This window comes from Ascidiella aspersa, chromosome 1 (assembly GCF_963924565.1).
Source record: "Ascidiella aspersa chromosome 1, kaAscAspe10.2, whole genome shotgun sequence".
NCBI lineage: Eukaryota > Metazoa > Chordata > Ascidiacea > Phlebobranchia > Ascidiidae > Ascidiella > Ascidiella aspersa.
Genome location: NC_139447.1, coordinates 1,421,970 through 1,436,280, shown reverse-complemented (window position 1 = coordinate 1,436,280; position 14,311 = coordinate 1,421,970). Strand labels below are relative to the sequence as shown.

At 35.9% G+C, this 14,311-nt stretch overlaps 2 protein-coding genes across 2 annotated transcripts in view; both read left to right on the top strand.

Moving 5' to 3' along the window:
• Positions 1–9,237, top strand: part of LOC146166467 (uncharacterized) — a 28,718-nt gene extending 19,481 nt beyond the window's left edge. The window contains exons 9-12 of the mRNA XM_083383282.1: positions 1,787–2,533; positions 3,472–3,719; positions 4,155–4,456; positions 8,907–9,237. Of these exons, the coding sequence (XP_083239408.1) occupies positions 1,787–2,533; positions 3,472–3,719; positions 4,155–4,456; positions 8,907–9,237 (1,628 nt within the window). The remainder of the gene's footprint in view (positions 1–1,786; positions 2,534–3,471; positions 3,720–4,154; positions 4,457–8,906) is intronic.
• Positions 9,238–11,244: 2,007 nt separating this feature from the next.
• LOC146166466 (uncharacterized) lies at positions 11,245–12,126 on the top strand. The gene has a single exon (XM_083382976.1). It carries the CDS (start codon positions 11,245–11,247, stop codon positions 12,124–12,126), a length of 882 nt encoding a protein of 293 aa, XP_083239102.1.
• Positions 12,127–14,311: the final 2,185 nt, after the last annotated feature.

Genomic DNA, 14,311 nt, shown 5'->3' with positions numbered 1-14,311 from the left:
GCGATAATCTCAAGCTACTCGATACCATAACCATTTCTCTGTGCCTCCCCCACGGTGGCCGCAGAGTGCGCATTTGCCGCATGGCGTTGACAAACCGACTGCATTGCCAAATGTGTGCGCAAGTTGTCGGTAGTAGGTAATAATATTACCGAGTGTATGCGGTCTTTTGTAAAGTACCTTTGCTTGTGGTTTAAGAGCCCTTTCTTTGTTCGAGAGCCTTGGTGAATGGGCGAATGGAGTAGCTCATGTAACAACGCGGTCTTCCGACTTATCTTTAAACAACGACGAACATTCGAACGAAATCTGTATAAAAAGACAATGAAATGTATATCTATTAAGAAACTTTGTAATATGATTTGTGGTGATAAATCTTACTTTAATGATAATGTATATATTGTTGTGCAATATTACCTTATAATACACTAGTTAAACCAAGCATCTTTGTAATTCGTCCATTCCATTCAACTGAACAGAAGCGTTTAACCTAAAATTTAAAAACTTTCGAATTGCAAAATATAAGTATTAGGAGTATTTTCACATTTATTCATTCAAACCAAAAATAAACTACATACGATAAGCCTGTATGTATCTGAAACTAGTCATGCGTTATATAGAACCATCCATGCGTTTCGGGCCTTACTGACATCTGTGGAAACTGCCAGATTTAAAAATAATAACAGCACTAATATCCCTAAGTTCCCAACAATAAATTACCTGCGCCAACACTGTTTGTTTGTGAAACCAGCTTTGCGCTTTATAAAACCAGCCACGCGTTTCGGGAGTGCGGAAACGGAAGTTATTGGTTTCAGACAAGCTGTACAGTGTGCATAGTCGCACATCTGTAATGCGTGCAGTGGCACATAGAGTAGCAATGTGCGATAAAGGAGTTTAATATTGCTTATATTTTAGTTTGCATATGACAGCCATGTATATACGAACCACATCTAGGCAGCAGTACCAAGCTTTTTAGCCTATATCATCACAGTTGTCAACAGTGACAAACGATTATAGGACGTTAGAGCCTTTTAGTAAAGTGCAACAGTGTACATTACGCTCAGTAGCATGTGTAGGGTTGTTTACATAGCTGGTAAATGTGATGTTAGTTGGGCGGCATGCAGGTCAGCATTTAACGCTAGTTGTGCTGATTTACTTATTTTGCAACTTTACACATTAGTTAATAAAGGCTTACCTAGCAGCTTTTTGATTATGGGCCGCTTTATGAAGGCGAAAATTTGAATACTTGCTCCTCATACTAGCTGCGCATTTTTAGCTGTACATGTTAGAATACAATCTTACACTTTAACCTGTAAGTGAAGAACGTAAGTGAAAGACTTCTAAGTTTCATTTTTGTTTAATATTGTTATTGGAATAAAGTTAAGATCCAGCTGTTAGTCTCGTTGCGATATTCGCTATAGATTTTTCAATGGTGTTGTTTCGTTGTTCTTTCATAAGTTACTGATAACCTAATCATTTGGTGCGAGTTTGGAAAGCTAATTGCTATTAAAAGATTTGGGTTCGATAAACGTTTTTTTATGCAAATCGCGCAACAAAACAATAATAGTCTGGTCACAGATTAGGGCTTGAGAAATATATAAAAATTAAATCACACCGGAAAAATGGGTTTAACTTAGTTGCATCAATAAAAAAACTACACGTATACAATATAATAGAGCATGGGCAAAAGGTCGTGGATATACAGTGCTTCATATTATTAGTGAGCTACTTGATACTTTTCAGACATAAGACTAAAACATGTCAAACCACCATAGCGATTTTGTTACGACAGAACTGACAGAAGAGAGCGATGATGGATTTTCTGATGATTCTGTTTCCACGATTACAGATTGGTCTTTAGAAGAACATCAACCTGGAAGTGAAGATTCCGATTGTGACGAACAAAGTGACTTGGATCAAATGGATATTTCTAAGAAGGATATAATAAAGGATAATCCAACAAAGAAGAACAAAATGAGAAACAAGAACATGGAGTTTCGATGCAACATTTGCGAAAAGTTGTTCAAAAGGCGTCATAATCTTAATACACACTTGTCCACATTTCACTTCAAGAAAGACAAATGCGAGGTTTGCAAAAAACTATTTGGATCAATAATCGCAATTGGAATTCACATGAGAATTCACACTGGACAAAAGCCTTTCAAATGTGCTTATTGCGATAAATGTTTCAACCGAGCAGACAACCGTAAACAACACGAACTACTTCACAGCGGGGAAAGGCCTTACGAATGCAAAGAATGTGGAAAGTGTTTTTGCCAGGCAAGACATTTTAAAAAAGATGAAATGGTTCACACTGGAGAAAAACCCTTTAAATGTGTTTTTTGCGATAAATGCTTCAACCGAGCAGAAAACCGTAAACGACACGAACGAATTCACACTGGAGAAAAACCTTATAAATGCAAAGTTTGTGAAAAGTGTTTTAGCGAGGCAGGAAGTCTTAAAAAACACGAAAGAGTTCATACTAGAGAAAAACCTTATGCATGCAAATATTGCCGAAAATGTTTTAGCCATGCAGGAAGTCTTCTATATCATGAAAGAATTCACACTGGAGAAAAACCTTACAAATGTACAGAATGTAGAAAGTGTTTTGGCAAGACATCACATCTTAATAGACACAACAAAATTCACTCTAAAGAAACCATAGTAAAACAAAACGTGTCAAAATGCTCTGAAGATTCGTTGTAAACGTAAGAGCAAAACAAACTATTTATTGTAAATAATGTGGAAAATGCTTTTGTAACTTGAACAGACAATTGTTAATAAAGAAAATATAAATATTGCACGTGATGATTCGTTGTAAACGTAAGAAAAAAACAAGCTATTAATTGTAAATAATGTGGAAAATGCCTTTGTAACTTAAACAGACAATTGTTAATAATATAAATATTGCGCGTGCGTTGAACACATATTGCAATTATCGATACTTTTGATGGATGACTTCATAAAATTTACAAGGTGACAAAAGTGAAAAATAATTAAATCAAACTGTAGCATATAGCCTACTTTTACGTCACTATACACGTGACCATTGTCCACTGACGTGTGACCGCCGCACCTAGCAAATTGCTTTTCCGCATTTGACAATTCATTCTACTTTATACGTCTTACTGATTAGCGGCTTGAATCACCGCTCTGTTTATCGCTGTATTTCTGAGATTTGTGAATATACTCTATGAGCAACTATCTACTGAGTGGATTGTCTTTGCTTAGAGTACAAGAAGTTAAGGACAGGTATTCTAGCGGCCTGCTCCTTTGGAGTCGGATTAAGAACTTGTAAGAGACTTAGGCAGCCGTCGGCCCTCGTCTATAGGGTCAGCAGCCTTCTTATAGCTCCCAACTATCCCTCTACGCTTCACTGGTGACCTCCTTGTTCTTCGGAAGATATCTGAAGACAGAACATTGCAATCAAAAGCAGGCAAGTCTCAGAAAAAACGGACTAAAAATCTCGACAATTAGAGAGACGACAGTCAATCGTCTCTCCCCGAAGAAGATACATCGCCCTTTCAACGGCCCCCGGGAAGATCCTCTCTGAACGAACAGCCCAGGATTCCTTCACATTCCCCGCACCGGCAGCGTGCAACCTTAAAGACGACCTAGCGTCAAAGGATTATTTTGGAGGAACGGAACCGGCTTCGTGTACGATCTTGTCCCCAGGGAACTTCAGAAGGACGTGCGATTTTCTTCACGTCACAACTATAAAATTAGTAAGATAGACAAGGGATTTTCGTTCGAAAATAACTGATAGTTCGCTTGTCGAATTTTCAAATAAAAATCGTCGAACTTTTCCTGCAAAATAATTGTGTAAATTTATCGCATAATTTGCATTAATAAGTTTACGCCCATTGAATGTTGTGTGTTGTGCTGAATGACTGTTGGATTGGCATTTTGATATTTCGAGTAACTGCTTAATATAAAGCGCTTAAACCGTAACGGCAGGCACAGCGAAATTTGGCTAACACCAAAATAGCTTCCGGTTCTCACGCTCTAAACCGCGCTTAACCGAGACCGGCATAAAAGCTTGTTTACGCTATAGCTAACTGAGAAGACCTCTGTTTTCTGTCAGAAATCGAACTCGAACCAATAAACCTTACTAACCCCTCCCCCCTACTAACCACACAAACAAAATGCCAAAACAAAAGCCCTCTGATGATGTTGACCAAGAGACCTTACAGGCAAAGGTTGAATCACTTGAAAAGAAGCTTCAAGCATCAAAGGTATTTGAAGAGCAGGCACAAGATCGTCAAGCAGAAGTGGAAGCTACATTGAAAAGACAAGAGCACAAATTGGAAATGAACCAAAAGAAGCAGCAAGACGACCATCTCGAACAAACTCGCTTGCTGGAAGAAAAAATTGAACAACTCCAACAAGCTCAACTCCAAAGAGAAAAGGAAGCCGAAGAATTATCACAAAAGATGAGCAAACTGCTGCAACAACAGGAAAAGTTACAAATTCAAAATCGCCCCCCAAAAAATTATAAAAACACCCATAAAACGTTGCTCTCTTGAGTTGAAAATATATTGTTTTCTTACAACGCCACGCTTGTTTTTCGCTCGCCATTTTTGCATGCTATTTCTCTTCATGTCCCACAGCTTTTGGACATGCACCCAAACCAAATCCTAATATCAATCTTTCAGATCTCTTTTTTCTTTAATGAACAACCCATTCTACGTCTGACTTGTTCATTGGAAGGGGGATTCTGTAGCATATAGCCTACTTTTACGTCACTATACACGTGACCATTGTCCACTGACGTGTGACCGCCGCACCTAGCAAATTGCTTTTCCGCATTTGACAATTCATTCTACTTTATACGTCTTACTGATTAGCGGCTTGAATCACCGCTCTGTTTATCGCTGTATTTCTGAGATTTGTGAATATACTCTATGAGCAACTATCTACTGAGTGGATTGTCTTTGCTTAGAGTACAAGAAGTTAAGGACAGGTATTCTAGCGGCCTGCTCCTTTGGAGTCGGATTAAGAACTTGTAAGAGACTTAGGCAGCCGTCGGCCCTCGTCTATAGGGTCAGCAGCCTTCTTATAGCTCCCAACTATCCCTCTACGCTTCACAAACAAGCATTATTTTAACAGCTAGTTTTACTACAAACATTTCATCACGAGCCAGCACATTTGCGTAAAAATAAACCTGGTTCACGGATGTATTTAATTACTAAACTTGATAAAGTAATTAAATACTTTTCAATCACTTTCTGATGTGGTCATTTTTTTAGATTTCATTTTAGAAAACCAGTTCGCAGGACTTTACTTATGGTTCGCCCAACAAGGCAACGGTGTTCCAATGTGAAATATGTTTTATCAGTGATTAGTGTTCCATTTAATTGTACCAGGCCAATCAAAAGATATTTAGCTTTTAATACTATAAAAGGTGTTTCTCTAATTAACACTATTACCTTAAAAATTGCAGATTTATTCAATCAGGCAAGCGTTATTACCAGCTAAAGTGGACATAAACAAGTCCAAATACTTTAAATTTGTTAAAAATAAACCATTGAAGGAAAATGTATTTCATTTGTAAACTTGATAATAGTAACATCTATTCTACGAGTTGTACTTTAACTCTACAACACAACACTAAATTCTCTTCTACGAAATTACAATCGTTGTGGAACGACTGATTTGAGTTCATCTTTTACGGCAACACGGTGTTCTAATGTTTACAATGTTTGACAGTAAGACATCACCAAACGTACAAGAAAATCACGCTGTTGTAGCTGTGATAAATAAATCACGCTGTTGCAGATGCGATAAATAACACTCTGCTAGCAGCAGCGTTGCGTGGATCGAACCCGTCGTTATCCTGGCTTACTGTGCAGTGTTCGCCGCTTTATTAATTCCCGCGCCAGGACAATTAGCTCTCGTTTCCCTGAGCAGGAAGCATCTTGTCTTTCGACCCGATAAAACCAACCAAGCAAATGTGTTCAGCGTCATATTAGTGTCTGGACTGAGTGGAGTTTACTGTAGAAGGCTGTACTGACTAGTTGCTGTAAACATTTCTATTGACAATATGTAGAATGCAAGAATATATTTGCTAATTTTGTATGTCATTTATTACACAGCTGAGTAAGTCTATAAGTTTAATTTAAACGTTATTTATGTTTATTGTATACTTTAAAATGCAAATATCAAGCATATATTGTTGTCAATTCGAACAAGGATCTAGGCTTACAGCAACGTACTTAAATACGAGTTCTACGACTCGCTTTGACAATAAATCAATCTTGTTTCGTAACTTGATCGTAGAACAATTATAGTATGCTTTTATGCCCAAAATTGTCGCGGTTATTACCAAGGAGCTTAATGCAATTAGCCTTTAGCCAGTCTTATCCACAGGGGTTTTTGTGCTTCTGTTAATTCCCGACAAGTGGTATGCACTAACAGGTTGCAGCAAACATTGGTCTGTGTAGCTCTGTTGGTAGAGCGATGGTCTCGGTATGACCGAGGTCGTGAGTTCGAATCAGGCTAGTATTAAGAACAGCATGTAGCAAGCAACGGTGCCGTGGTTATTTATCGATTTGTTCCCCTCTGAGTCTGTTCAGTTTAATTAAGGGTTGTCCAAGGTTGATCACAGGCACAATATTTCATGCAAATTCTTTGCGGGCCACATAAAGTGATACATGCATGCCAGGGGCGGATCGACGATTTTCGTTTGATCGGGGCACGAAATGTTTAAAAATGACGTCACGAAGCATCGTCAACCAGTTTTATAAGCTGCAGAAACTTGCTGCTATAGTCGGAATTGTGCGCAAATGAAATGATCGAGTGTTATGAGACTAGGAAAAATGGTGCGCGTGAAGCGCGAAAAAATTGCGTATTGGAAAGCTTGGAATGTTCGCGGAAACCGTACGAGCGATGTTGCATTACTACGCAATCGCTAAATTTAAGACGTTATCGTATCGCGCCGAAAAAAGGTTCTATAGCAAGTTAACTTTGGATGAAATTGCATCTTATATGGGTCAATGCGTTAGTCTATACTTGCAGTGAAAATCTCCAAAACATTACTTTCAAGCAGCGCGATACATTTATTTACTTTAAAGTGGCAAAAAATAGTAATTGGTATAATATATGGGGTCGTACTTTTTATGTTATGTTAACATTAAAACGACGGAAAACAAAACGCAAAAATATACCTCATAATTTCGCAAAAAAGCCATTTTAGAAAGTTTCATATAGGACGCGCTGAGGCTTCTCTTAAACCGGTCAAACCCACTTACCAAAATTAGGCGTTCTTCCACCCCCCTGGATCCGAATTTGGTGAGCGATAGTAAACTGGTTTATTTAATGGTATAGCAGAAAAATGTTATCATACACAAACAATTGCAGTAGGCGCTCTGTTCGTTGATCACTTGTATTTCTTTGAACCCTCAACGGTCAGCATTACAATAATTCAACAGTGCTTCGCGGGCCACGAAACATGATGGCGGGCCTGGGTTGGGACCACCCTGGTTTAGTTGGTGGAGCGACAGTCCCGGTATAGCCGAGGTCGTGAGTTCGAACCTCACCACAGGCTATAGTTTTACGAACATGATGTAGCAGGCAACGGTGCTATGGTTGTTTCTCGACTTGCTCACAACGTCTGCCAACTCTTTGATTGCTGTAAATTCACTCAAATCAGTTGGATTTGTTTATTTAGTTGTTGATTGTGACACCTTTTTATACCAAAAGTACTTTTCTATGTCTTAGAGTGGCTCAGTAATTCTCTATACACGATGCTGATTTGGATAATTGACATCTGCAACATCGTCTTAGAATCAAATCTTATTGGGCAAGTGGCTATGACCTGAATCGCTAGGTGCAGGAATATTTGTAATTTTCGTGTGCAACGGGCTTTAATTAGAAAAGTAATGTACATTTATTATTAACAAGAAAACTAAGAATGTAGATAAGACAAGCTGCATAAATTTGTACTAAATCGAAACTAAGATAAACTGTCATTGAATTGTAAAGTGTATAATGCCAGGTCGTTTATAATTGTCTTGTCCATTCAAAGAATTCAGCATAGCTCGCTTTCAATAAAACAGCCTATCGCAGTAAAACGCGTCTTGTCAGTAAGACGTGCCCATCGTTGACTATAGATCTCTCTTTATCCTACTGGCACGTTTAACTTTGTAGCACAAGAGCGATTGTGTTGGGATTAGCTGAGTCAAAATGCCGACAGGGTTTGCTAGAACGGCCAGGAACGGAAAGAGTATAAAGGTGAAATATTTACCTTTTACCAGGCGGACATAAATACAAGCACAAACAGACATGCGTCGTTCTCTACAGGTCCAAATTTGGGGCAATAGCAGCATCGTAGTTTACACTTTGTAAAATAGTTATGCCATCCCATGTTTTTATGTAGTATATCTCACTACTCTCAACAAATTGTTTCGGTAATTGACCACATAGTTTGCCACAATAATTTGTTGTTGAAGTTATAGATCGTCCATCTTTGTTGTTTTATTTATTTGATAAATCAGTTATGAGGATAGTTCAGCATACTTCCTTTTTTCAGGAAATAAGTAAAAATTTCAAACGATCAAATTGTTTGATGATTCTGTTAAAACGATTACAGCTTGATCATCACAAGAACGTTAACCTGTAGTAAGTAAATCTTCCGATTGTGAAGAACAAAGTCACTTGGATCAAATGAATTCCAAGAAAAAGCAAAGCGAAGATATTTCAATACAGAATAGAGAGTTCCGATGTCACGTTTGCGAAAAGTGTTTCAAAAATCGTAACAAACTTAAAGAGCATTTGGCTGGAGTTCACTTCAAGAAACACAAATGCAAGGTTTGTGGGAAACTATTTGCAATAGTTTTCAAACTTGAAATTCACATGCGAATTCACACTGGAGAAAGGCCCTTTACATGTGCTTATTGCGATGATTGTTTCAGCAATGCTCAAGCCTTAAAAGTACACGAACGAATTCACACCGGAGAAAGACCATATGACTGCAAATATTGTGGAAAATGCTTTGCCAATGCCTCAACTCTTAAAAAACATGAACGAACTCACACTGGTGAGAAACCTTACAAATGCAAAGAATGTGGAAAGTGTTTCAGTCGGAAAGGAAATATCGACAGACACAAAATCATTCACACTGGAGAAAAACCTTTCGAATGCAAAGTTTGTGGAAAGTGTTTCAACCAGGCAGGAAGTCTTAAAAGACATAAAATAACGCACTCTAAACAAAACCTTTTAAACAAATTGGGGTTTTTTGTATGAAACCCCTTTAAAAGCAAAAATTGCGATTTTATTATATTTTTTGTATATTATAACAAAGAAACTGCGAACAAAAATTTCGGAATATAAAACACAACAATGGTTGTAAAACATTCTGCAAATGGACATTTCAATAATGTACGAGCTTCGAACATATATCGAAGTGCAACTGCTTATACCAGTGTTTCTCAACCTATTGGTCGCGACACAAAGTGGGTTTCCACTGCTGTGGTTCACTAGGTTTGATTAAATAGATTGATGCGCAGAAAAAAAACACATAAAATTTTATGTTCTAGCAATACACCAAACACCTTTGCTTTTCATTTTTCTGAGCAACTAATGCTTAAATGTTGATCTAGATTTTTTTATTATTTACGCTAAGGCTGTTGTATGTGAAACCAGTCATGCGTTGTATAAAATTATCCATGCGTTTCGGGCCTAAGAAAACGATAGCTTGTATTTTATTGACATCTGTGACAACGGCCAAATGTGATATTAATAGTAACAGCGTGACTGTTCATTAGTTACCAAAAGCACCAACCCTGTTTGTATGTAAAACCAGCTTTGTACTTTAGAAAACCAGCCACGCGTTTCGGGCGTGCGGAAACGGAAGTGATTGGTTTCAGACAAGCTGTACAGCGTGCATAGTCGCACTTATGTAATGCGAGCAGTGGCACATAAAGTAGCAATGTGCGATAAAAGCATTAAACATTGCTTAAGATAATGAATTATAAGGTAAAACACAAGTATACTTTAGTGTGCACAAAGCACCTATACACGGCAGGATAACAGTTCCAACATTTGTATATCAACACAGTTGTGAAAAGTGATAAACCATAATAGGACTTTAGAGCCTTTAAGTAAAGTGCAACAGTGTACATTACGCTCAGTAGCTTATATGTGTAGGGTTGTATACAGAGCTGGTAAATGTGATGTTAGTTGGGCGGCATGCAGGTCAAGCATTGGACAGACTTCTCTGATGTCAAAACACTGACCGCTGCGTTTATCTCTAGTTGGGCTGATCAAATAATTTTCAACTTTACACATCACTTAATAAAGGACTACCTAACAGCTTTTTGATTAGGGGAGATATATTAACGCAAAAAAAAACATGTTAAACTTTTGCTTAAAATTTGCTAATTATCTTACAACAATTGCGTCTATTACGTCACACGCTTGCTTGTTTTCTTCTACTAATTGCTACAGTTTGTTTTTTATTGTTTACTAGTTTGTTACTTGCTAATTTAGTAGTTTTGAATTAGGGCAAAATGCGACTAATTCTAATTCCAATCTAATTTGTGAATTGCTTCTAATTCTAGTTTTAAGCTAACTCAGATTTTTTCAAAAATTCTACTTTGTCAAACGGTATTTTTAGTCTCTCAGTTAACAAACACAGAAAATCAATTAAAACTATTTGATTAAAACAAATTTTATGTAATTTTTTCAGTCTAAAAAGCATAAAACGGCATAAAATTACCACATGCATATTTACCATTAGCGTTCTTGTAAGAATAATTTGCGATTAAATTTAATTGAATGTAAATAATTATATGTGATTCTAGTTAAAATTTGTTTTTATAGGTATTCGGTAATTCTAATTCTAATCTAATTTCAAAACAACAAAATGCTCTAATTTTAAAAAGGTAAAATAAATGTAGTTGTCCAAGTCTGGTTGTAAGTAATTCGTTATCGTATAATTCTAATTGCAGATAAGAGTGTTTTAAATGTTAACGTCGATAACTACACCGCAGTTCCTATGATAGTTTGATAAGTTAAATTGCTAGATTGTTGACTTTACTGTTTCATTGGTAACTGACTTGGTTTGTATTTAGAAACCATTTGCGGATAAAACAGTAAGATAAAAGTAGGGAATGAGTTTTAGGGCATAATATAGAAAGTTAGAAGTAAGGAATGTGGTTCTTGGTATCTAAAGGTTGGACATCTTTGGTTTTATGATTTATTGTGATTACATTATTATTAGGCAATCAGTATTTTCTAGAAGTTAAAATCATGTCAAAGCACCAAATCAAATTTGTAACTACCGATTTGATAAAAGAAAGGGATGATGGATTTTCTGATGATTCTATTTCGACTATAACAAATTGGTCATCACAAGAAAGTAAAGAATCTGATTGCGAAGGACAAATTGTTTCCCAAAAGAAGGAAAAAAACAAGAAACACAAAACAAAATCAAGTCACTTAAAAAACAAAATAGAGTTCCGATGTTACGTTTGCGAAAAGTGCTTTAAAAGTAAAAACTTTCTCAATCAACATTTGTCAACAGTTCATTTCAAGAAACACAAATGCGAGGTTTGTTGGAAACTTTTTGGAACCATTCAAACTCTTAACAACCATATGACAATCCACACTGGCGAAAAACCTTTTAAATGTACGTATTGCGTTAAATATTTCAGTCTAGCTAAAATTTTGAAAGTACACGAACGGATTCACACTGGAGAAAGACCTTACGAATGCAAAGATTGTGGAAGATGTTTTACCCATGCAGCACATCTTAAATATCATGAAAGAATTCACACTGGTGAAAAACCTTACGAATGCAAAGAATGTGGAAAATGTTTTAGTGAAGCAGGATATCTTAAAACACATGAAATAATTCACACTGGAGAAAAACCATACAAATGTAAAAAATGTGGAAAGTGTTTTAACCAGGCAGGAAATCTTAAAAATCATGAAAGAGTTCACACTGGTGAAAAACCTTACAAATGCAAAGAATGTGGAAAGTGTTTTAGCCTGGCAGGAAATCTTAAAACACATGAAAGAACTCACACTGGTGAAAAACCCTACAAATGTGAAGAATGTGGAAAGTGTTTTAGCTGGGTAACAAATCATAATAGACACAAAAGAACGCACTCTAGAGAAGAAACATTTTAAATACAAAACTTGCGATTAGTGTTAAATCTCACAAATAGTTAAAACCAAACCTCTTCTTATACATTAAACGCAGAAATTGTTTTACATGAAATGAAACGCAACAATGCTTGTAAAATTGTAAATATAATTGCAAAAGGAAATATGAACATGCGCGAGCTTCAAACATATATTGATGCATAACGTCCTATGATGTACTTTATGCCACTTCAGCAAAAGTAAAAAGGAAAGATCACTTAATGAGGATATATTCAAATTATTAAATCAATAAATGAGCAGATTTTTTCTTGTTTTTCGCACTAAACCCCTAAAAGCTCTATTCATTTTGCGTTATCCTTTATTGTTATTAAAAAGTTCCTTTAAGTTATGAAATATTATTTCCTGGTCTTTTTCTCGTCGCTCAAACGCTGTGATGACTTTTCTTTTTGGATTGTTGCGTGAAGGACTATACAAATGTTAAGTGTTGTGTTATAACAACGCTACGTGTAATTAAGTATATATAAAGGTGTTTGTTCGTTAAACATATGAAGTTTCTTGGTGAAATTTTGCAATTAAAACACACAGGAATTAACAGAACAGAAAAAACATTTGAGTGAAATATATGTGGAGAATTTAAACCAAAAATCTTAATAATAAAGAAGTAACAAAGGAGAAAATCTAAACGAGATTGTTGAATGAAAATTTACGACTTTAAGTATAACTTCAAATTAGTAATACACAGTATTACAATCTTTTTCGTAAAATTTTTCTTTTCAAAAACTTTTAAAAGACACAAATAGAAAACATTTGAACTTAGATTGCCGTTGTTCTCATACATTTTAATGTTATAGGTTGTGATAGGCGGCTTTTAAAAACCCTTATAGTGATTGTACAACATATCCTGTAGTATTGAATATAATGTCATTACTAAGGCTTTTTACATATTGCTGTAATTACGCACTATTAGATAATATTTTTAATATATCTATTTTTTAATGTAACGAAACCTAAACATTAAGTTATAAAATGGCGTATGCCCTTATTAAAAGGCATACTTCGGGTATGTTGTTAAATAGACAAATAAATAATTTACGTTACAAATTTCCAACAATCGTAAAAATGTAAAGTGTTAGTTTCGACTTCTTGTTACAACATCAATAGATGGGAATTCAGATCTTTGTTTTATCTTTGCGTGATGTGGGTGTGACTACTGATAACAGCTTTCACGCAACATGATTTCACTTTTCTATCTTATACATGGTAATTTTCGTTTAACTAAAGTTGCGCAGCAATCTAAACAAACTGAATAAACTTGGATTGGCTGGTTTCTCTTGTTTCCGTTTACTTTTCCATTTCATTTTTTTGTGCTACTGTCTTAAGGTTTACCTAAATTTCTAATTTTAAAAAACTTGAAATTATTAAGTTAAATTTAAAAAATAATTAAACTATTTTGTTTTATAGTTCGCAGATAATTTTGACTGAGTAGTTTTGTGACGTCACGTTTTCGTGTAACTTACATTCCACAATTCATGAGTTTAAACATCCGCATTTAATTAATTAAAGTATGTATTCATGCAACCACGCGAGGGATCTGAAGCCACAACAGAATGGTTAAACATGAAAACAAATGAATATTATTGTCCTTTTACCGAATGGGTTCTTTAAGGCCATTACAACAGCCGAACATCGTCGTGTTTTCGTTTTTTAAAGCAGCAACACTGAAATGCTACAACACAGGATAAACTAGTGTTGCGGAATTATGTAAAAATAACATTACTGTGCTAGTGTGCTGTAAAAATATATAAAAGAGCCGCATGTGGCCTGCGAGCCACAGTTTACCAACCTTTGTAAATATATATTTTATTTATACCTGGATAATATACGAAATACATCGCGTTGTTTCAGTAAACTTTGACTTACTTTTGGTTTGAGTTCGCCTAACCAGGCAGCACGGTGTTGTACACCCCGGTCTTCATTACACAGTAGTTTTATTTGGTACAAGTTGCTTGATTTATGGATTGTGGAACTGTGTATAATGATGCGCAGAAAAAACACATTAAAATTTTATGTTCTAGCAATACACCAAACACCTTTGCTTTTCGTTTTCCTGAGCACCTAATATTTATATGTTAAAAAACTTAACAACTAATACTTAAATGTTGATCTAGATTGTTCACTATCTACGCTGAGGCTGTATGTATATAGAACC

Coding starts and splice junctions, on each gene's coding strand:
- LOC146166466 (XM_083382976.1), top strand. CDS start 11,245: ATGTCAAAGCACCAAATCAAATTTGTAACTACCGATTTGATAAAAGAA.